The 25,424-nt window shown below is 38.3% G+C and overlaps 1 protein-coding gene across 1 annotated transcript; it reads right to left on the bottom strand.

The window, feature by feature from the left end:
- Positions 1-834: 834 nt before the first annotated feature.
- LOC124275907 (probable inactive glycosyltransferase 25 family member 3) lies at positions 835-21,968 on the bottom strand. Its single transcript, XM_046711594.1, has 14 exons — positions 21,655-21,968; positions 18,611-18,723; positions 17,179-17,294; positions 15,809-15,873; positions 15,206-15,281; positions 13,590-13,794; positions 12,652-12,771; positions 11,228-11,304; positions 10,964-11,070; positions 7,963-8,037; positions 5,946-6,003; positions 3,149-3,276; positions 2,341-2,544; positions 835-1,142 (listed from the first exon to the last, which is right to left on the bottom strand). Exons 1-14 carry the CDS (start codon positions 21,909-21,911, stop codon positions 911-913), a joined length of 1,833 nt encoding a protein of 610 aa, XP_046567550.1. The 5' UTR covers positions 21,912-21,968; the 3' UTR covers positions 835-910.
- Between the last annotated feature and the right edge of the window lie 3,456 nt (positions 21,969-25,424).

Genomic DNA, 25,424 nt, shown 5'->3' with positions numbered 1-25,424 from the left:
GGTCTATGGTGAGAGTAGGCAAACACATACCACTAGGCTACCATTCAAACTTTAGACATTTCAGAAAGTGAGGGAGTAGAATGTAAAAACGGTTAATTCTGGTGTTAAATTTGAAGAAAATAACATAAAGATTTTCAAACGCTCAGATAGATGTGCAGACAGTTAAGGGGACAGGTGATGTACTTACAGTATCAATAACCCCAGCCATCCCAGTAATGTAGATTTCATGTTTCAAGTGTGAATACAGCTTTTGGAAAAGAGGGGGAATGCACAAAAAGTGTAAAAAATTGAATGGATTTAACACTGGCAACAATTTGTGTTTGTTAGCCAAACATTAGTCCATTAACTGTTATTTTTGTTGACATGTTACTAAATGATTAAGTCACATTTCAAAATACATCACAATGTTAAGTTTGCTTCCAAATGAAGGATGCAAGCACTAGGGCTGGCTAATATGATACATAATTGGAAATATTATCGGTGGGGAAAATATCAATGAATATCGATATGAACATTGTGTCATCGATTATATCGTACATAAATTATTGTGATGAAAATAAAGCTTTAAATTCCTCAGACAATACACAAAGTTAGGCCTTTATTTATGGACTGCTTCTAAATTATGTTCAGGATACCATTTGTTTGTAATCCAAGTCTAAATATGTCACCACTCACCACTGATGTGAAATATGTTGATTTCTTGTAATTTTTTTTGACATTTTGCTCAAAGTTACTTTCCGGATATTTCTTGAAAATCAATCGATATTCAAGTAACAATTATTGATATCTATGATCAATATCGATAGCTAGCCCTAGCAAGCACCTTCATTCTTCTTTGGATCAGTTTTGGTTCATCATTACAATACCAGTCATCATTACTTAAAGGAGTGACTTTCCTATACTGTTTTCATCACAACTCATCGTGTATACATTCAGGAGATTTACATTTAGCCGTTTCCTCAATGGTTGGGAGAGGGTCCACTTTAGGTTCATCTTCTATATCTTCAGTGGTGATGATGCTGGACACTTCAGTGTCGCTGATGTAGTTCGTCTCGCCGGTGTAGTGGGTGGGGAAGACGAGCAGTGGGTCGGCGGACAGTCCCACGAGGTTCCTTGGTTCAAACTGCAGGAGCCAGTCAGTCCTAGAACAGAAGTTGGTCCTTTTGTAAAGCTGAAGATCCACAGAGCACAAACAGTGATCGTAATAAGAGATTCCTGCTGCAGTAAATCATTAACTCCAGCATTTTGATTATAAGTCCTTCAGTTTTGAACACTGATAATTATCTTCAGGCTATGTCACATGAACCCATGAAGATACATACTTAGGGACCGTTCATAATTTATGGCTAGGGGGTGATGATGATTTTAAGGGGGGGTCACCCATTTTGTTCTGGGGAGGTTGGGGGTAGCAATTTTGTACACAAGTTTCTTGGGGGTCAGCAATTTTGTACATAAAAATATTTTAATATATGCTTTAAAAATATGGAAAGGAGGAGGGGGGGTCATTGACTTTGTACATGACATGCAGGGGGGTCACTTACTTTGTACATAAACTTTAGGGGGGTCATTCACATTGTACATGCTTCTCCATAAAAAACATCATCACCCCCCCTAGCCATAAATTATGAACGGTCCCTTATATTTGGAAGTGAACTGGAAAACTCATATTTTTACAGAAACACTGTGATGATATACCAGTTGCATAGAGCGATGCTCATGACGTCAATCACTGGATTGCCTGATCAAGACTTGACTACCTATGTATAACCCTTTGTATAATACCACTGTCATAAGGGTGGAATATTACTGAGTACTGTATTAACAAGAAGACAGAGTCATCAATATCCCCCGCAATGGCAAAATACTCTTCATGAATATGTCTACTAGTTATGATTATGCCAAATGTTTTGGAGTGTACAGAGCAAAGTGGAAGGAGAGTATTGAAAGGTGTTAAACCTCTGCTCCAGAAAGGAACACTACCACCAAATTCAGTTGAAGGAAAATTGTTGCCATGGAAATGCAAAAAATGTTTTATTCAGAAATCCAAAACTACCAAAAGACACCAGTACACAACCAGACCAATCTATTTGCCACATTTAGTGATGAAATAGTGAACGGTTGTAAAGTTCTGCTTTGAGTGTGCACGGACGGACAGACGGACGGACGCACAGACAGATGGAAGGACAAACAGAGTCCATTGTAATACCCCCCGCAAAACACGTTGCAGGAGATAAAAAACAAACAAAAGCAAGCCATCATTGATTAGAAACCCAATACATCAGAATCCTGAAAAGCCAATGTGTACTCATCAGAACCCTGCATGAAGACAGTGTCACCTACTCTGGATGCTTGTCGAACATGATGGGCAAGAACTCATCAACCGGGATCATCTTGCCAAGGGGTTTCTGGTCAAGCAGCTTCTTTGTGCCTGACCTCTGGAGTATGTAGCTGAGTGTCCAGTAGGAGTAGCTAGGCCACACCAGATTCTCTGTGCCCTTCACCAGGAACTCTAGTCGGCTCTGCAAGATCTTCCGTCCAAGGTAGCTGTAACACATTAGGTCATCATGCTCGTTATTTGTAATATATAGGATTGTATCTGCTATTGCCTAGTGAGAGACTAGTGAAGATCTGGGTTAGAAATGGTCTTCAGCAACCCATGCTTGTTGTAAGAGGTGACGAATGGGATCGGTTGGCCCAGCTCGCGTACTTGATGCATGTCATTGTTTCCAAATAGGTTACTGCCCATGATGTCAATCACTAGACTGACTGACTGACTGACTGAGTTTGGTTTTACGCCGCTTTTAGCAATATTCCAGCAACATCACGGCGGGGGACACCAGAAATGGGCTTCACACATTGTGCCCATGTGGGGATTTGAACCCGGGTCTTCGGCGTGACGAGCCAACGCTTTAACCATTGGGCTACCCCACCGGCCCGTCAGTCACTAGAGTGTCAGGTCCAGACATACAGCTGGAATACTGTGAGCGCTGTGTTAACCAACAGAGAAAGTAAAAAGCCTTTTAGTTTCTTGGTTGGTTGAGATCACACTCTTTAAAAGTATGCAAAATAAACATCAAAACTAACAAAATAAATTTAAAAACATAAAGGTTTGGGTATTCACTTCAGTCAAACAGACATGACTACGTACATGAGTTCCCAGTTGGGTACGTGGGCCTGTGCTTCTTTCAGCATGTATTTAAACTTCTTTCCGAAATATGCCTCGAACCTGACATCGTCCTCGAAGACGAGGATGCGTTCATAACCCTTCTCCATCATCTGAAACATGAAAATGTTCAATTTAATGAAAACAAGTGTTTGCCACTGATATGGTAATGTCCCCCGCCGCTAAAGAATGGAATATGTATATTTACTATTTTTTATTTTTGGGTCACACACACGATGCCTGAAATGACTGGTGTCTGCATAATACCCCAATGTAGGCTGTCAACATAACTGAAAACATTAGGTGCAATGTTTTATGAGATACCGCGTTTAAATAAGTTTTAAATGTGGTCAAAGTGTCGTGGTGACCTTGAAGATAAGGTCAAGGTCACGCAAATCAACTGGTGTCTGCGTCCCCAATGTAGGCTGACACCAAATTTCGTACAACAGTTCTGAGATATGTCAAGAGTTTGAAAAGTGCGTGACCTTGAAGATAAAGGTCAAGGTCCCAAATGTAGCGTAATCCCCAATGTAGGCTGACACCAAATTTGAAGACAATGGGTACAACAGTTCATGAGATATCGTGTGAACAAGAGTTTGAAAAGTGGTCAAAGTCGTGGTGACCAAAGTCAAGGTCACGCAAATCGGTGACCTTGAAAATTTAAAGTCAAGGTCACGCAAATCGACTGGTGTCTGCATAATACCCCAATGTAGGCTGACACCAAATTTGAAGACATTGGGTACAACAGTTCATGAGATATCGCGTGAACAAGAGTTTGAAAAGTGGTCAAAGTGTCATGGTGACCTTGAAATTAAGGTCAAGGTCACGCAAATCGACTGGTGTCTGCGTAATCCCCCAATGTAGGCTGACACCAAATTTGAAGACAATGGGTACAACAGTTCATGAGATATCGTGTGAACAAGAGTTTGAAAAGTGGTCAAAGTGTCGTGGTGACCTTGAAAATAAAGTCAAGGTCACGCAAATCGACTGGTGTCTGCGTAATACCCCAATGTAGGCTGACACCAAATTTGAAGACATTGGGTACAACAGTTCATGAGATATCGCGTTAACAAGAATCGGGACGTACGGACGGATGCTGCTGAATACATAGTCCCCCGTTCCGCGCTGCGGCGGGGGACAATTAGATCTTTTAGTCAGACATGATAACTGTGAGTCAAGACAATGAAACCTCTAGAGAAAGTCAAGTCAGATGATCTCTGAGCAGACTTTGAAAGCGTAATTAATGGACGGTACTTAAGCCAATCAGATGTCAGTTTTCTAAAATGATTCCAGGATATCTAGTCTGTGATGAATGAAACAATGGATATCTAGTTTGCGATAAATGAAACAATGGATATCTAGTTTGTGATGACTGAAACAATGGATATCTTGTTTGTGATGACTGTAACAATGGATATCTTGTTTGTGATGACTGTAACAATGGATACTGAAACAATGGATAACTAGTCTGTGATGACTGAAACAATGGATAACTAGTTTGTGATGACTGTAACAATGGAAACTGAAACAATGGATAACTAGTCTGTGATGACTGAAACAATGGATATTTAGTCTGTGACGACTGTAACAATGGATACTGAAACAATGGATATTTAGTCTGTGATGACTGAAACAATGGATAACTAGTCTGTGATGACTGAATCAATGGATATTTAGTCTGTGACGACTGAGTGAGTGAGTGAGTGAGTGAGTTGAGTTTTACGCCGCACTCAGCAATATTCCAGCTATATGGCGGCGGTCTGTAAATAATCGAGTCTGGACCAGACAATCCAGTGATCAACAGCATGAGCATCGATATGCGCAATGGGGAACCGATGACATGTGTCAACCAAGTCAGCGAGCCTGACCACCCGATCCCGTTAGTCGCCTTTTACGACAAGCATAGTCGCCTTTTACAGCAAGCATGGGTTGCTGAAGGGCTATTCTAATAGACCCGGACCTTCACGGGTCTGTGACGACTGAAACAATGGATACTGAAACAATGGATATTTAGTCTGTGATGACTGAAACAATGGATAACTAGTTTGTGATAAATGAAACAATGGATATCTAGTTTGTGATGACTGAAACAATGGATATCTTGTTTGTGATGACAGTAACAATGGATACTGAAACAATGGATAACTAGTCTGTGATGACTGAAACAATGGATATCTTGTTTGTGATGACTGAAACAATGGATATCTAGTCTGTGATGAATGAAACAATGGATATCTTGTTTGTGATGACTGAAACAATGGATATCTAGTCTGTGATGACTGTAACAATGGATACTGAAACAATGGATAACTAGTCTGTGATGACTGAAACAATGGATAACTAGTCTGTGACAACTGAAACAATGTATTTTTAGTCTGTGACGACCGAAACAATGGATACTGAAACAATGGATATTTAGTCTGTGATGACTGAAACAATGGATATCTAGTCTGTGATGACTGTCAAACAATGGATATTTAGTCTGTGGTTACTGCAACAATTCATAATTTAGTCAGTAATTACTGAAACAATGGATATTTAGTCTGTGGTTACTGAAACAATGGCTATTTAGTCTGTAATTACTGCAACAATTCATATTTTAGTCTGTGATTACTGAAACAATGGATATTTTAGTCTGTGATTACTGATACATTTGCTATTTTAGTCTGTGATTACTGAAACAATAGATACTTGAAATATTGAAATAAATATTGAATTGTCAAAATATTTAGTAGAAATAATGGATGCAACCCATTACACAGAGAGACAGAGACAGACCTACCTCAACCCAGATGAAATAGTGACTCAGAAAACATCCAATCTCTCCAAGTGTCAGCGCTCTGAAAGGAAAAACATTATGGGATTTCCACCGTTAGTCCTATGACATATTCATAGTTAAGTGGATACACACGGCCACGCTAAATGTGCAACGGACTTCACTAAAGTACTGTCGGAAATGCTAGAAAAATGCTTTTTGACTTATATTTAAAATTCAGAAGTATTACAGTTACTTAAATAACAAATATCACTTCAAGAAACATCTACCTAATGTAGACCGAGGGAATAAATTTTGAGACATGCTCTAAAATGTGTTTTTACTGATGAAAATACCAAAAACTTAGAAAAATAAGGGGTAGTGGGACGTTATTTGATACAAACATTAACTGCCTGTGTTACATCATCAGCATGCACGGTATCGACAGGTGAAATTGACACCTGAGCACACGCTCGGGTGAGGGGTCATCTCAATAGATGTTTTGTTCAAAATGTTGAATATGTGTACGTATAGTATACATATCAGTTATGTAAGGGATCATTTGTGTATGTGTGTTTGTTTTGAAATAAACATACGAATTACTGTACATTGGAAAGAATCCTATCACTTGTGTTATCTTATCGATTGATTGTAGAAATGTGCAACGTTTTAATAAATGTTTTGCATGTCAACAGTATATTTCATTGTAAAAATATGGATGTAATTCGGTCAGTTTAAACTAGTTGTGAACATTGGCCAAAGATTTAACGAAGTCACTGGTGTAGCTTCTTTAGAATATATATATTTTTCTTCTCATAAAGTTTGTAGACCGCCCGTCTAAGCATTCCCTTGTCAAAGTTGTCAAGGATGGTTTTACGTCCGGTTTTGCATTTGAGACGGTCCCTGTCTTGTCTGATTTGTTTACAATATTGTAAACTTGTTGGTAAGACATGCCAACAGCTCTACAAGTTCTGTAATAAACCCTTTCTAAACTAATGACAGTTTTACCTCTGTCTTTTTTAAGCAGAAAAACCTATAAACCTTTGCAACAATCGACTGCAAATCGTTGGCCATAGTGGACGCTGTGATAAAGATGTGCATGCATGACGGGAAACTTATTTATTAAGACTTAACATTTATATTAATATTTCTTCAATAAAGAAAACGATAATTAAGTAAAGTAACATGAACATTCAACATTTATTTGTGTAGGAAAAATGTTAATTTATAATTTTACACCACCTGTATTATTAGCATAAATGTAAAGACTATTTCAGATTTCTGTTGTTTAACTCTGAAGAAATCTTAAGTTGCTGTTTTGGTACCACATTCTCTCCTGTAAACTGCCCTTTAAATGCATGGGGATGTTAAATCGATTGAAATAAAAATTAGGTAGACAATAGGCGAGTTGATATATTGACAACATAGTACATTTATCACTTTTATAAAGATATTAAGGCTAAAAAGCATTTTTCAAGCATTTCCGACAGTACTTTAACTAACTTCAAGTTGAGTCAAAATCCTATAATTAAGGCACCAAGTTTGGACTGACCTTTACATTGCTGTACTGTAAAATATAATTCATCATCAACAGTAATTCAAGATTCTAGTTTCAATACAGCATCACTCACTGGGTTCATTTTTGTTCTTACAAATTGACAGTAGAAGCTAAACAATGTCCTCTCACTCAGGTGCTTAACAGTTTTAGTATTATAACAGCTGTGAAGGAGAAAACCATGTCACGGTCGATAACCTCCCACCTTGATGAATAAACGCCAGGGTTAATCTGAGTAAATCTGGGATTCAAACCTATGAGTAGTGAATCCTGTCACATTGAGGGGAGGTAACTGCAAAAGCAATACATTACATTATCTTTGCATTCATTTCCCAATGAATGTAATAAATTTAGCTGTGCCCATCACAGGGAACTACTTTCACGGTTATGAATTGTTGGTGAATCCCATCTACAGTTAAGGGAATTCCCATTCTATTTACCCACATCATGTTGGTCATGAAGAATGTGCAACATAAATTGTCAGCTGACCTGTGAGAGTATGGGTCAGCGTATCCTGGCAACATATCTATACCCAAACTGTCCATGTAGGTATCATTGAGAAGCCTGAAAAAACAAGGAAGGAACTTTAATAGTCTTTAGTATTTGATGTAGGTTAAAAGTACTCTGCAGGTACTTTGGTAATATATTAAATATTTTGTAGATTAATAATGTCTGGAGGTAATTATTAAATATTCTGGAGGTTAACAGTAGTCTGTAGGTTAATAGAATTCTGTAAATTTATAGTAGTAGGTACGTTAATGGTAGTCTGTACGTTAATGGTAGTCTGTATGTTAATGGTAGTCTGTATGTTATGTTAATAGTAGTCTGTATGTTTAATGTATGTAAGTAGTGTATGTTAATGGTAGTCTGTATGTTAATGGTAGTCTGTATGTTAATAGGTAGTCTGTATGTTAATGGTAGTCTGTATGTTAATGGTAGTCTGTATGTTAATGGTAGTCTGTATGTTAATGGTAGTCTGTATGTTAATAGTAGTCTGTATGTTAATGGTAGTCTGGAGTCTGAATGTTAATGGTAATGGTAGTCTGTATGTTAATGGTGGTAGTTATGTTAATGGTAGTTTATGTTAATAGTAGTCTGTATGTTAATAGTAGTCTAGTATGTTAATGGTAGTCTGTATGTTAATGGTAGTCTGTATGTTAATGGTAGTCTGTATGTTAATAGTAGTCTGTATGTTAATGGTAGTCTGTATGTTAATGGTAGTCTGTATGTTAATGGTAGTCTGTTAGTAGTCTGAATGGTATGTAGTAGTAGTCTGTATGTTAATAGTAGTCTGTATGTTAATAGTAGTCTGGAGTCTGAATGTTAATGGTAGTCTGTATGTTAATGGTAGTCTGTATGTTAATAGTAGTCTGTATGTTAATGGTAGTCTGTATGTTAATAGTAGTCTGTATGTTAATAGTGGTAGGTAGTCTGTATGTTAATGGTAGTCTGTATGTTAATAGTAGTATGTTAATGGTAGTGAGTAGTAATGTTATGTTAGTAGTAGTCTGTATGTTAATAGTAGTCTGTATGTTAATGGTAGTCTTTTTTATGTTAATAGTCTGTATAGTCTGTATGTTAATGGTAGTCTGTATGTTAATAGTAGTCTGTATGTTAATAGTAGTCTGTATGTTAATGGTAGTCTGTATGTTAATGGTAGTCTGTATGTTAATAGTAGTCTTTATGTTAATGGTAGTCTGTATGTTAATAGTAGTCTGTATGTTAATAGTAGTCTGTATGTTAATGGTAGTCTGTATGTTAATGGTAGTCTGTATGTTAATGGTAGTCTGTATGTTAATATGTTATGTTAATAGGTAGTCTGTATGTTAATAGTAGTCTGTATGTTAATGGTAGGTAGTCTGTATGTTAATAGTAGTCTGTATGTTAATGGTAGTCTGTATGTTAATGGTAGTCTGTATGTTAATGGTAGTCTGTATGTTAATGGTAGTCTGTATGTTAATAGTAGTCTGTATGTTAATGGTAGTCTGTATGTTAATAGTAGTCTGTATGTTAATAATGTTAATAGTCTGAATGTTAATGGTAGTCTGTATGTTAATAGTAGTCTGTATGTTAATGTATGTTAATGGTAGTCTGTATGTTAATGTTAATGGTAGTCTGTATGTTAATAGTAGTCTAATGTTAGTAGTCTGTATGTAGTATGGTAGTCTGTATGTTAATAGTGTCTGTATGTTAATAGGTAGTGAATGTTAATGTTAATGGTAGTCTGTATGTTAATGGTAGTCTGTATGTTAATAGTAGTCTGTATGTTAATGGTAGTCTGTATGTTAGTCTGGTATGTAGTCTGGAGTCTGAATGTTAATGGTAGTCTGTATGTTAATAGTAGTCTGTATGTTAATGGTAGTATGTTAATGGTAGTCTGTATGTTAATAGTAGTCTGTATGTTAATGTATGTTAGTCTGTATGTTAATAGTAGTCTGTATGTGGTAATGTTAATAGTAGTAGTAGTCTGTATGTTAATGGTAGTCTGTATGTTAATAGTAGTCTGTATGTTAATGGTAGTCTGTATGTTAATGTATATGTTAATAGTAGTCTGTATGTTAATGGTAGTCTGTATGTTAATAGTAGTCTGTATGTTAATGGTAGTCTGTATGTTAATAGTAGTCTGTATGTTAATAGTCTGAATGTTAATGGTAGTCTGTATGTTAATGGTAGTCTGTATGTTAATGTAGTAGTCTGTATGTTAATAGTAGTCTGTATGTTAATAGTAGTCTGTATGTTAATAGTAGTCTGTATGTTAATAGTAGTCTGTGAATGTTAATGGTAGTCTGTATGTTAATGGTAGTCTGTATGTTAATGGTAGTCTGTATGTTAATAGTAGTCTGTATGTTAATGGTAGTCTGTATGTTAATAGTAGTCTGTATGTTAATAGTAGTCTGTATGTTAATAGTAGTATCTTAATAGTATGTTAATAGTAGTAGTCTGTATGTTAATGGTAGTCTTTATGTTAATGGTAGTCTTTATGTTAATAGTAGTCTGTATGTTAATGGTAGTCTGTATGTTAATGGTAGTCTGTATGTTAATAGTAGTCTGTATGTTAATAGTCGTCAGTGTATAGTGGTCAGTATGTTAATCAATTGTGTAGAACGATGCTCATGATGTTGATCACTGGATTGTCTGTTCCAGACTTGATTATATACAGACCACTGCCATATAGCTGGAAAATTGCTGAGTGCGGCGTAAAACGAAACTCACTCAGTATCTTAATACTGACTGACTGGGTATGGTTTTATGCCGTTTTTAGCAATATTCCAGCAATATCACCAGAAATGGGCTTCACAAATTGTACCCATGTGGGGAATCGAACCCGGGCCTTCTGTGGGACGAGTAAACACTTTAACCACTAGGCTACCCCACCGCCCCCAGTATCTTGATGAAGATTAACATAGATGTGTACAAGCAGCAATCCTAACCTGGGGTTATGAATTTTTCAAGCAAATTCAATGATTGAGGACATTTAAATCATACGCACTTTCCATCAACTGCATCCACGAACTTGGCTTTGATCCCGAGCTCATATAGCGTCGCTATCATTCTTTCCCTCCGTTCAGGACGTCGACGTAAATTGATCACATACACCTTAAACAGGAATTTGTCAAAGATGGAAATATCAATAACAATATGCATGAAAGGCTATGAATATTGACATTCTTAATATTGAATACATCAATCATAAGATTTCATGGCATACAGCCGACAGTAACAGAGTGTTTGTGTGATGTACAGACTGAGTTACCTGGTCAAAGCCCAGCATGTCCGCAGGTATGACAGGTAAGGAGACGTGGGGCGAGTGATACAGGGGGGAACCTTCCACTGAAACAAAATACACCAGAGTTTATCCCACTGATCTTCAATACATTGACAGTGCTTCATCCCGAGAAGCACTCATGTCACTTGTTTTACAGGTCACAATGTTTGCTACTCAAATTTTGATAGACAAAAGATGTCAGGTGTCACGATTATAAGGGTTTCAGTGTTAATCCAGGCAAAAGGTGTCTGGATTATAAGTGTTTCACTGTTACTCCGAGCAAAAGGTGTCTGGAATTCAGGGGTTTCACTGTATATCCAAACAAAAAGTGTCTGGATGTTAGCGGTTTTAATGTACAAGACAAAAGGTGTCTGGATCATATGGGTTTCACTATACATGCAGGCAAAAGGTGTCTGGATTAAAGGGTTTCACTGTAAAACAAGGCTAAAATTGTCAGGATTATTTGAGTTTTCTGTACAATCAGACTGAAGACAGAGTTCACGAATGGTGTTTCAAAGTAACAGGACATTGGGTCCTGTAAATTTCAGATGTTTGTCTGACCCACTGAAAATACACAAGTCCCACAGACGAAAAAATAAACACAAATTTCAGATATAACATTTCTTGTAATTGGCATTGAAATTAATAAAAAGAGTAAAATTTATAAACAACAAACAAGTCTCACATGTCACATATAACAACTTCAGTCAAAGTCATTGAAAAATATACAGTCGGACACTGGGGCCGGTGAGTTGTAGACTTCCATCGAAACCGTCGGCGAATCTGCCACATTTGTCTGAGGGTCCAACGCTATTGGTGAACACTGTAAAGGTGTCTGGATCTGTAATACTGAGCTTCCACAAGCTACAGGGGAACACATACCCATGGCCTCCAGTTTTGTGTGTGTCAAGGTGTCTGGATCTGTAATACTGAGCTTCCACAAGGTACAACACTTACCCATGGCCTCCAGTTTTGTGTGTGTCAAGGTGTCTGGATCTGTAATACTGAGCTTCCACAAGGTACAACACTTACCCATGGCCTCCAGTTTTGTGTGTGTCAAGGTGTCTGGATCTGTAATACTGAGCTTCCACAAGCTACAGGGGAACACATACCCATGGCCTCCAGTTTTGTGTGTGTCAAGGTGTCTGGATCTGTAATACTGAGCTTCCACAAGGTACAACACTTACCCATGGCCTCCAGTTTTGTGTGTGTCAAGGTGTCTGGATCTGTAATACTGAGCTTCCACAAGGTACAACACTTACCCATGGCCTCCAGTTTTGTGTGTGTCAAGGTGTCTGGATCTGTAATACTGAGCTTCCACAAGGTACAACACTTACCCATGGCCTCCAGTTTTGTGTGTGTCAAGGTGTCTGGATCTGTAATACTGAGCTTCCACAAGGTACAACACTTACCCATGGCCTCCAGTTTTGTGTGTGTAAACTGGTCCATCTCAAACTGCAGGGAGTACGACTCATCCAGCGGAACCTGCACGGTCCCGAAGTATTCAGAGTTCATCACATGGAAACTAACACCTGGTCAAACAAATAAGGGCCATTAACAAAATTCAGGTGCAGTCAAATTTTTCGTGAGATGAGAGAGCCAGAAATAACTCTGTTGTGACAAAGAAAGGAGAAGTTGTTATCCATAAAAATGCCAACTAGGGGTGTCACGATTCGGTTCGGTTCATCGAAATTCGAATCGATAGATGTACGATTCGATCTTGATTTCAAATGCATCCATTTCGATTCGATTCATAAAGTACTTACTTTCTAATACTGAGAGTTTATTTCACCTGAAATCATAAGAATTATGTTGAAAATTCGCTGCTATAAGTGTGGCCAGTGAGAGGGTATTCTCCACTGAGGGAGACATTGTAAGTGCCTAGAGGGCATGTCTTTCAAGTGAAAATTCCTTGCACAGAACATGATCATTCCAAATGACTTACAGTGACATTACAGTCACAATGAACACTTGACACCAGAGTTCGTGACTGAAACTTAATTTCATGATCACTTGTTCAGTGAGTATTTGTTGACAACTTGTCTTGAAAGTGTTCTAATTGTGCATTGAGCCAATTTTCCAAAGTTTGCCAAATTAAACTGATATTACAACAAATTTTACTTTGTCCTCAGCTTTGGTGAATTGAATCGAAATTAATCGAATCGAACGAATTGAATCGATAATCGTATCGAATCAAAGTGAGAGTGAATAGAGACACCCCTAATGCCAATTTCTAAATGCCTGTCAAAGACTTCAATTTTTTTAACTTAAATGAGACTAAAATAACACCCTCCATAATAAAATCCACCATCAGCCTGTATGTCTTCAAGGAGTACTTCATCATAAATACCTGCATGTTTGACAGTGTGTGCGAATATAATGATGTCATCAGTGGGGCCGTTGTAATCTTCCGGAGGTTTTGAGTATGAGAACTGTTCTGTCACCTTCTGACGGAGGTCAACCAACACAGCAGAGTGCACCATGGGTACAGGAAACACTCCAAGCTTCTCTCGGTCAACCACCGGAATGTACTCTGGTGTTCTTTTATAAAAACCCTGGAAGACAATCAGTCAGTGAGTGAGAAACTTTGGTTTCATGTCACTTTGAAAGGTATTCCTGTTACATCACGGTGTGTCAGCTGTATGTGGGAGGAAAGTCTGAACGCCGCTTTTACCAATATTCCAGCAATATCACGACAGGGGACACCAGAATGGGCTTCACACATTGTAACCATGTGGGGAATCGAACCCGAGTCTTCGGCTTGACGAGCGAATGCTTCAACTATCAAGAAAGTCTGAAGTGATGCAGGTCATAGATGTATGCAACTGTGGAGAAACCCACAAGCCCAGGAATCATGCTGACCAACATAAGCAGGGCTTCAAACCCACAATCTTTAGTTGCTGTGAATCTTACGGTGCATTAACTGTTATTGTTCTCATATTTAAATGTGCTTCTGTGCAACCAATTTTATAAAATAATCTCATAAAGTGTACAATGTGTGAGTGAGTTTAGTTTTACACCACACTCAGCAATATTCCAGCTATATGAAGGTGGTCTGTAAATAATCGGATCTGGACCAGACAATCCAGGGATCAACAGTATGAACATCGATCCACGCAATTGGGATACGATGACATGTGTCAACCCAGTCAGCGAGCCTGAAAACCCGATCCAGTTAGTCGCCTCCTAGGACAAGTATGAATTACTAAAGATCAATTCTAACCGGGATCTTCACGGGTCCATAAAGTATACAATGTATCAAGGTATTGTTGCAATGATTTTTAGTGTGCCCATCTTGCACAAGAAACTGATTTCAACCATGTCATTATGGTTTTGACCATGTCATCAGATCTAGAATCACAGCACTTCAAACCCAGGAAAGGATTATTTTGGACAGTGTTTTCAGGCAGTAAATCGTCCAACCAGCATCCTTGTTGCATCACTAGCTTCATCAACCTGAACACACTGCCATACAGAACATGTTCCATGTAAGGCCACACTCTTTTTATTACTTGGTTTACGGATCCACCGACCATAATTTTTTGTTAAAGTGGAAAAAAAACATTTCCATACCACGGATAAATAAAATCCAAATACATAATTTTAAAATCTACTTTAGTGAAATCGACTTTCTGTTACGAATTCAGCATCGTTGCAAAACAAAACCCTGTACTCTGGAAAGATATTTAAGTGACTTTATCAATAAGGACAACAATGAGTTGTAGTTATTTTTAAACCCTATTATAGTAGGAAATGAGAACACCTGAATGGCTGATGGCATATTCTTATTCTTTTTAACAGCATACTTATGGTGAAAGCCACTTAGGGAAAAAAATATGTGAAATAACTATTTATTTCACCACCCACCAACATGAATATTGCTGTAAAAAATCTGTTAACCAGGCAATAAAAAAAAGTGTGGTCTAATGGATGGGGTTTTTTTTCAAGAGAGGCTTCCTGACTCACATCTTTAGTCATCCCTGCCCAGAAGTTGGAGTAGATGCCGTCCACGCTGGTGTTCAGCATCGGGCCGATCACTGTTCTACAAGTACAAGATGGAGGAACTGCACACACTATCTGCATGAAATTGCTCTTTGGTGCGCAATCTGCATTCAAATAGCATGAGCAAGCCTGATATGACAGCATCATCACCAGACTGTTAAAAAAAAATGTCCCAAAACATATATTTTGTGATTACCAGTATTATTAGTAAGCTCACAAGAGCCGAGTCCTTATGCCACAAGGTGTTTCCTTCTGGAAATACTGAAAATGCTGATGACTGGAAACTTTGTAATTTAATTGGACTGCTATTTTTAGCGTTATGCAAATGACCACAAGGCAACATAAGTATTATGTAAATGGGGAAAGGCATTATATATATAAAGAACACATAACTCAGCATGAATAAGGTTTATTCAAAATTAACTGTTTATCAGGCTGTATATTACAATTTACATGCGAAAAAGAGAAAACAAGAAGTACACCATGAACAGTATGCCCAGTTCAACTGAGGTGTATTTATATATATCTTAAATATAACAGATCTATATTACTAATGTACGAACGTACCTGTCCTGGGCCATCAGCAGTTGCAGTGTCTGGTTGTTCTCCAACATCACATCCGCATCCAGCATCTGACAACATACACCACCAACATTTACACTGACCTGAATAGACCTGTGGGGAGTGTATTGAAAAATATACATCCTCAGCAACCCGTGCTTGACGTAAGAGGTGACCCAATCCGTGTCAGTTATGTCAATCATTTCCACTGGTTGTTCCAGATATGACTATTTATAAAAAGACCATCTTTGCTGAAGATTGTTGAGTATGGTGTTAAACAATAAAACATCCTTGGGAAATGGTGAACTGAGTCAGCAGTACTTCCATAGAATGGGGATCCTTTAAGTTTTACCCTGCATCTTGAGCAGTCTCCCCTGAAAATGTTTTCAGTGAAGAGCATTCCCCCATATCCTTTGGAGTTTATTATTTATGCTCCCCACCCCCTCCATAATCCTGAACGTCACCCTAACACCAGAAATGGGTTTCACACATTGTACTCAAACCAGGGTTTTACGCGACATGCAAATGTGTGTCCAGTAGAGAATGGATGCAGAAAAGAAATTCACTGCATCCAAAAGGACACACAATATTATTCACTGTACCCACACCACATCTGGGACTTTAAGTTTTTGCTGTTTTTATTCATGCATCATTTCATCCATCAGTCCACGTGATCAATGATTCATTCCAGGCTCTACAGAAATTATCAAAACGTACAGTTCTCATCACTGTTACTTCACAGGTCCCTCATATTGCCTGCAAGGGCCCTTAAAACTAAAAACTGGGGGTCCCTGGGACCTCCATGTTTGTGCGTCGAGGTATAACCCTGCCAACGCTTTTGCATGACTAGCAAATGTCCACGTTCACAGTGTGTCAGCTCTGTATTGGAGCAGAGCACCAATGGATATAATTGTACACATTTACATCTTCACTGAGAGTGAGAGCCAAGAACATCTATGCATAGTGAGTCCTGACCAAGAATCGGTTGGTTGTACAATCATTCCGTAATCAGAGTATTATGTGTATCTTCTCTACTCATCCTGTATTACCAATGATGACTGGATCATCCCAAATCATCTATCATCAAAATTAGTTTGCCATTTCTCGATGTTAACTTCAGTAAAACTGGATCACATACAATAAATACAAACACTTATTTTAGACACTGGCTCTCCCCCAACGTACTACAAGAAGTGAATACACCTTGTAAGAAAACAAAACTTATTCCGGTGCAAATGCATTTGTTTGATCGCGTTGCTTACAAAAATTACTAAGGACAGCTTGGTCGTTTGGACCGGTTAATATATATCTTTCATAATTTCAAATAATCATCATTGTGACTAATGAGAGCCTTGATAAGGTTATTAGATACTTACAAAAAGATAGTCAGCCCACACATTCCGAGCATCATCAAGAGCTTCCTGTCTCAGTTGTATGACGTTATCAAATCTCTCTTCTGTCCAGTCGCAGTTGGACTTCTCATTTCGGTATCCTAACAACAACCAACACAGTCACAATCACTACTGGATACTATTTTCACTTTCCTATGAATGTTAATCGTTTCCACAGTTACCTGACCCTCATTTGTTTTAATTAGAGTGAGTGAGTGACTCAGTGAGTGACTCAGTGAGTGAGTTTAGCTTTATGCCACACTCAGCGATATTTCAGCTATATGGCGGCGGTCTGATCCCATTAGTCGCCTCTTATGACAAGCATGGGTTACTGAAGATCAATTCTAAGCCGGATCAAATTAGAATTATCTTGTGGTGTAATGACATGGCAATACACTATTGTGAATAATGGGGAGAGTTATATTAATATGCTTCTTTATTATTAATATGAGAAACGTTTCGGTGTAGCTACTAACACCGTTGTCAAGCAAGCGGTTTCAACCTTCAGGAGCTACACCGAAATGTCGCTCATATTGATAATAAAGAAGTTGTATATCTGTAGAATTCTCGCCGTTGTTCACCACACCAACTTCTTAATGCCTCTCAAAGAAGCACGATAGGCTCACGATACAATAGATATCGCATTGCCAGTGTTTAAAACTCCCAAAATTCCAAGCTAGACAGCCGGACTGTGTAACTTTAAAAAATTACCAGTCCGGATACAAACTTGCCTGTCCGGTTTTCAACAATAAAAAACAAACAAGATCAGGTTAGTCAGTTTACTGTTTGTAGTCATCGCAATGACCTACATAGCACTAACAGGCAATGCACCGAGTTTAGGTAAACTGAAAGTACACGTGTTGTGACTGGTTATCGTAACATGAACTGTCCAGTCGTAAGTAACATATGTTATATTTGGGATTACACTTTCTTTGTAAAGTACAGATTCTAGTACTCCCAAATATAACATATGTTACATTTGACCACTTTCTAAAAAGTGTATTGTGTATTTCATCGCTTTCGGCCGTTGGAACCGTGCCAATTAACACTTATCAGAGGGGTACACAATGTCCGCAGTCTAGACTACCAGTTGTCCGACTTCCATTTTTGTGGAAGCCGCGGTGGCTGAGCAGTCTAGGCGTCTGACTTTGTGTGCTGGCGATTAGGTGCCTGACTCTAAGGGTGTGGGTTCGAATCCCGGATGGGATTCAACCCCCCCAAAAAGTACTAGAATCTGTACTTTACGAAGAAAGTGGAATCCCAAATATAACATATGTTACATTTGACCACTTTCTAAAAATGGCATTGTGTATTTCACAGTCGTAAGTAGTTTAACATAATCATCATAATACCATAAACACCTCAAACTGACAAGAGAATCTGTCTGATAAACTGGATGAAATATATTTCGACTTACTTTCGGTAGTGTTATCAACTTTAACGTCAATTCGATGATACAGTGGTTCAACTGCAGGTATCCATTCCAGTAGCATGGCAGAAGAATTGTCTATGTTGTGATCACTACGAAACCTGAAATATATGTATACATATGTGATATACTCAGACAGTGATATATGCTGTATATATGCTGCTCTTACAGTGTTACACTCTTACATAGTGTATGACCTCCCTGCTTATCGTTGAAGATCCAGGTTAGATTTGATCTTCCATAACCTCTTGTTGTAAGAGGTGACTAATGGGATTCGGTGGTCAGGCTCGCTGACTTGGTTGACACAGGTCTTCGTATCCCAATTGCGTAGATCGATGATCATGCTGTTGAACACTGGTTTATCTGGCCCCGGGATGAATTATTTACAGACCGCCCCCATAATAGCTGGAATATTGCTGAGTGCGGCAACTTGCTCACTCACTCATCTAACTGCTTCATGGAGATCCAGCTTAGAACAGGTCTTCAGCAACCTATACATGCTGGTCGTACCCCATTGAGATCCAGTGAGTGAGTATGTTTTCATGCCGCTTTTAGTTTTAGCAATATTCTGAGGACGCCAGAAATGGGCTTCACACATTGTGCTATGAGGGGAATCAAACCCGGGTCTTTGGCAGTGAACGCTTTAACCACTAGGCTACCCCATCGCCCCTATTAAGACTGAGCGTTAGAAACGGTCTTCACAAGACCAGTTCATTAAAATCCAGGTTAGAACTGGTCTTCAGCAACCCATGCTGGTCGTACCCCATGAAGATCCACGTTAGAGGAGTCGAGTGGTCAAAGCGTTCGTTTGTCACACCGAAGACCTGGGGTCGTTTCCCCACATGGGTACAGTGTGTGAAGCCCTATTCTGTCTTTCCCCGCCATGATATTGCTAGAATATTGATAAAATCGGGTAAAACACAATTCACTCACTCACCCACTGATTGTTTTCAATATATTACACCTTGGACCCTAATGAGTATAATTTCTTTTCAAATTCTGCTTCTAATGTTGTTTCAAGTAACCTCTAAGTTTCCTCTGTTCACGTGCTGCTCCAAGTGAGTAAAACCACAGTAAAACATGTGTCCACAGCATTTGTCTCCTTTAGTGCATTATTCAATGCAGTTGAGGCTATGTCTAGGACAAGCCTGCATTCAATAGTCAGTAAAGATATATTTGGTTTTGGTTTTGGTTTTCGACAATCCAATTATAAAATACATCCAGTGATCAACAGCATGAGCATCAAAGATAAGTAAAGATATTTAGGTACAATACAAAGCTGAATAGGCTACACTGGGTAATAATGTCTGGTTCTGCATCTAACAGGGACTCAGAAATAAAATATAAATTACAACAACAAACAATAATATCATGCAGAATTATCATACTACTGTTTTCATATTTGTTCATGTGTACTTGCAAGCAACTCAAGTGGGTAATGGGTGTTGTGTTTTGTTATGCAAACATGAAAATATTCAAAGCTCTGGTCAGGAATAAATAATTTATCAGCATTATAAGATTGCATTGTTACAAAAATGAATAAAAATGTTAACATTGTTGTTTTCATCAGGCTTGCCATAACCAGCTGATAACAGATTTAATATCACATTGTGTAAAAATGTTCATACAATGTATAAAAGAAACCATTATTATCACACTAATAACTAGCATGGGATATCTTGTCTATGATTGTAGGGTACAGCATTGTACTAGGATGGTTGGTTGGTTGTTCAACGCCACACTCAGCAATATTCCAGCTATATGGCGGTGGCCTGTAAATAATCAAGTCTGGCCAAGACAATCCAGTGATCAACACCATGGGCATTGATCTACACAATTGGGATACGATGACATGTCTCAACCAAGTCAGCGAGACTGACCACCTGATCCTGTTATTTGCCTCTTACGACAAGAATAGGTAATTGCAGACCAATTCTATAGAGCATAAGGGACAGACAGAGAGAGGGCAAATGGGAGAGCTGGAATTTTGGAGATCACTGCTTCAACATGTTCAAGACACATATCTTTAAGAAAGAGCCACACAAATGTGTTTCCACGTTAAACATAAATTTTCAAAATATATAGCATTTCCAGTGGCGAATCAAGTCCATAGAGCCACAGACTGACCTAGTCTCTCTCACAGTCCTTGTACCACATTATTTTCCCTTCCACCCAACTTATCTCCAATGCTATTGTAAAGCTCAGAGTCAGATTTCCTCTGCTTCAGAATCTCCCTTCTCACTCGTCCTTTTCAGTTTAAAAGGAAAGTTTGTTTCTGTCAAAATTATATATATTCTGAGACTGGACACTAGTCTGTGACTCACACAGTAACTATGGACACAACCAGCCCCCCTGGTCAGTAAAAGCACTCATTGAAATAACTGGGTTTGGTTTAGTCACAGATCAGGTCCAGAGGTGGGTGCCAAGTTGGCACATTCACCTCTCCCTCTATGAAGCATACCATTCATGTTGACGTAGGAAAGAAACCAAACATCAAAATAATTTGAAGACAAGATAAAATATCTACCAACGAACAGATTTTGGGACTACAAATCACAAATTGTATCCTGAATAATGTACTATCACCTTTGTATTTAAGAACACCCCTTTTTAAAAAAAGCTGTAATAAAAGGATAATTCCCTCACCAAATAAATGTGATATAACCTATTATTTTAGATCTATGCTCACTAACACTGTTTCAATCTTAGTAAGATTTATTAATGGGAAGAATTAAAGTAGCTTTCTGAAATCAAAGGATAAAAAAATATTTATTTTGAAACACCTACACATATTGTTTGACTGACTCTTATCTTAGTTCCTCTTCTTAGTCAAAATGAAATTATGAATAGAGTTGTAAGTTAAGCTTGTGGGCGGGGGGGGGGGTAGTAGAAGGTGATGTGTAGGGGAGGGATGATACAAACTTCTGTGCACACCTCACTCAGTATTTTCACTTTCAGATGTAACTATCGTGTCAGTTATTCGAGCCTATGTAGTGACGTCACGACGTCGTCAAACTCAAATCTGTACTTACCACAAATTAATCCGATGCTTCGGATAATCCAGTTTTTCTAACTGCCCCAGAAACCACGGTAGAGTGTGAGCTTTGTTACGAACAAGCACCGCTATCGACACTGTAGGTGGAAATCGTTCGTGTTTCTCGCCGAAAGTGTCGTCTGCCACACATATATCAGCTATATTTAAAATGCACATCAACACAGTCGATGCTAAAAACATCCATACAACAATTTCCTGGCAAGTGTGCCGACACGTCGAACCAGTCGCGGCCATACTGCCGAATTAGAGGGACTTCTTGAAGCTTCCAGCCAACAAGTTCCGAAACTGACATATCTTTCTGCGCCAGCAGTTATCTCCCTTTGAATGAGAAATAAAGTCTGAGGTAACAGCGGAAATGGTAACGGCATCAAGTACGGATGCACGCGGGGGTAATCAGCGACTTGTGTGGAGGGGTTACGGATAGGTACTGGGGAGCGTGCTGGCGTGGCATATATTCTGAGATGCATATGTGTGCACACTAGGTGCGGTATGGAGCATGCGGAAATTGGAGAAAGAACAATGGCACATATTTTATGAGCGCCTCCATTATTTCTAAACGATGTTTATTTTCAAATTTTGAAAATCAATTTGTTTGGAAAGATAATTAGTACTTTGTTGGATTTTAAGTTTATCAAATTTGTTCTTAATTAGACGCTAATGTTCTTGGCTTTTAGTTTGTGTTTTGTTTTTGTTGGTTTTGTTGTTGTTGTGGTGGTGGTGGTGTATGGGTTATTTTTAACATTGTATAAAAAGGTTTGAATTTTCAAAGAATCCGGCAGATGATTTAGGGTCCGTTTGTGGAATAACAACATGGTAGAAAACATCTCTTTATTGATATTTTGTCAAATGACAATTAATAATATTAGCTGTGGCAATGAAGTAAACCTTTAAATGAATATACAATCGTGATAACAAAAATGTGTTATATGGGATAGTGTAACAGGTAGCTTCCGTTATAGCCACCCTCGAAGATCCGGGTTAAAATTGATCTTCAGTAACCCATGCTTGTTGTAAGAGCTAGGCAACTAACGGGATCGGGTGGTCAGGCTCGCTGACCTGGTTGACACATGTCATCGTATCATCGCTCATGGTGCTGATTACTGGATTGTCTGTTCCAGACTCGATTTTTTACAGATCACTGCCATATATCGGACGATGTTCAGTACCACTTATTCAGTTCAGTCATAGTACCAGTTCTTTCGTACGGTTGTGAATTGTGGGGTTTTATGGACGCTAAACCTGTCGAAAGAGTTCATTTAAAATTTATGAAAAATATAATAGTCGTTAAGAAATCAACACCATCTGCATTTGTTTATGGCGAACTAGGTGCATATCCACTGATAGTCCACAGGTTGATTAGGATTTTAGAATATTGGAAGAAGATTTTAGAGGTGAGGTGAGGTGAAATTGGGTTTAACGTCGTGCTTGAGAATATTTCGCTCATATGACGACATGCATGCGTGTGTATGTGTGTGTGCGGCTGCTTGTACTAGCCCAGACTTAAGCTAGTTTTATAGTCCTAGCCCACTGAGATACCATGCCGCAGTGAAGCATGAATATCCCACTCAGACACATTATACTGACTCCGAGCCGACCAGTCCTTGATGTACCCATTAATGCCGAGCGCCAGGCAGGGACCAACAAGTACCATATTTTAACGTCTTTTGGTATGACGCGGTCGGGGATCGAACCCGCGACCTTCCGCTCTCCGGGCGGGCGCTCTAACCGCTACACCACGGAGTGGGTAGATTTTAGAGTGTAGTGCACACGTAGATATATAGTACTGATTTACAATTCACTCTTGTCATTATCTGAATTGAACCCTCATGGTGAAAATTGGGTAACATTGTTAAGAGATACACTCTATAAATTTGGCTTTGGTTATTTATGGTTATTCTCAGTGATTGAGCAATTACCATGGATTTATAGCAGAATTTAAACAGCGTATTTATGATATTTACTCTCAGATGTGGAAGAATGATTTAAATTCTTTGAGTGAAACTAGATTATATTTGCAAATTAAAGATTGTTTAAATTTTGAAAAGTATCTAGTACATATTGATATAAGGAAACATAGAATTGCTCTTACACGGTTCAGATTGAGTTCACATACACTGATGATTGAAAAGGGCAGAGGGACTACACCTAAAACACCATTACACGATCGCCTGTGTCCATTTTGTGTGAACGATCTTGAAGATGAATACCATATCTTGCTCATTTGTCCAAAGTATTTAAGTATAAGAAATCGTTATCTACCAAAGCATGTCATTGCCAGACCAAGTATGATAAAGTTTGTGAACATGTTACAAACTAATAATGTACAACTATTGATTAGTATTGCTAAATGTGTTTATCATATCTTTAAAATAGAAAGTACAATGAATATGCTGTAATTATTTACTCTTGGGTTACCATCCCTCATTTCTCTGTTAAATTATTGTATATCAAACTATATATGTACATCCACAAATACCCACGACTGTGCAATCATACACATTTTTTGTAACCGTTGTTTTTGGCCCATGGCCCAAATAAACCTTCTGTCTGTCATATAGCTGGACTTTTGATGACTGCGGCATTAAACCACCATCCGACCAATACATTGAAGCCTTGTTTCATGGCTGTACTGATGGCTAAGCCCATGGATGTATAGTAATTCTATTCTTTAAAGAGGCAAGTCTAGATAGGCGGACAGTACAAGGGCGCCACTCTTTTAGAGGGACAAATTATGTTAATTTTATTCATATTTTTTTAGAAATTATCATTTAAATTATTAATTATTACCTTAGTGCAAGTCTATTTCCATTGGTGTATGTGTACTCATCCTAGCGTTTGGGGGGTAGCACGTATTACCAGACAGCGCGAGGTTTGTGGTTTGAACCTAGGAACCGTCAGACCAGAACTTTTATTACTTTCAGGCCACTATCCTTGGCATATGATCATCGATGTACAGTATTATTCCAAATTCATGCATGGTGGTAGGACAGATGGCTGTATATAATTATGTACATAGTAACTCAAAACCATTATGTACAGGGTAGATGAGAGTATCTGCGTATATAGAGGACTTGTAGCTTAGCATGAGGAGAGAACAGAGTTTACTTAACTTTCTAAGTACAGATTTGTTCTTAAATTTAAATAAAGTATCGCGTTTTAACACATAAGGGTGAACATAAAAGTATGTTGACAACAGATATTTCTATATTCGTTAAGGTAATCATACAACACAAGTGCATGCAAATCAATCAATGGCGGATCCAGAAAGGGGGGTGGGTTGTGCGCACCACTCTTCTCCCACCCCCCACCCCCTTTGTCCTGAACGTTTATTAAATAACCATTAAAACTCGCGTGAAAATGAACTGTGCACCCCTCGGCTTTTAGAAATGTGATTAATATACAGTTAAAACTCCGATTTCAGGATTCTGTATGTAGTGGTTTTCTTATGAACTTCCAAAGACCAGGTTTGGACAAATCAAAAGGCGTTAAAGTTGAGAATGTGGGTTCGATTAATGACATCTTGAAAAGAATTGCTGACATGTTGAAAAGAATTGCTGATATCTTGAACTGAATTAGAGATATCTTGAAATGAATTAAGGATATCTCAAACAGAGATAATGTATTGAGAAATTAGTGATATCGTAATTTGTTTCAAAGATATCTTTAATTGAATTGGAGATATCTTGAAATGAATTTAAGATAGCTTCAAAACGATTTCAAGATATCTTCAAATACTTCCGGCTACAT

The sequence above is a fragment of the Haliotis rubra genome, unplaced genomic scaffold, assembly GCF_003918875.1.
Source record: "Haliotis rubra isolate DU_JTF1 unplaced genomic scaffold, ASM391887v1 Scf204, whole genome shotgun sequence".
Classification (NCBI taxonomy): Eukaryota; Metazoa; Mollusca; class Gastropoda; order Lepetellida; family Haliotidae; genus Haliotis; species Haliotis rubra.
The sequence above is the reverse complement of the archived record's forward strand: the minus strand, read 5'-3'. Positions and strand labels throughout refer to the sequence as shown.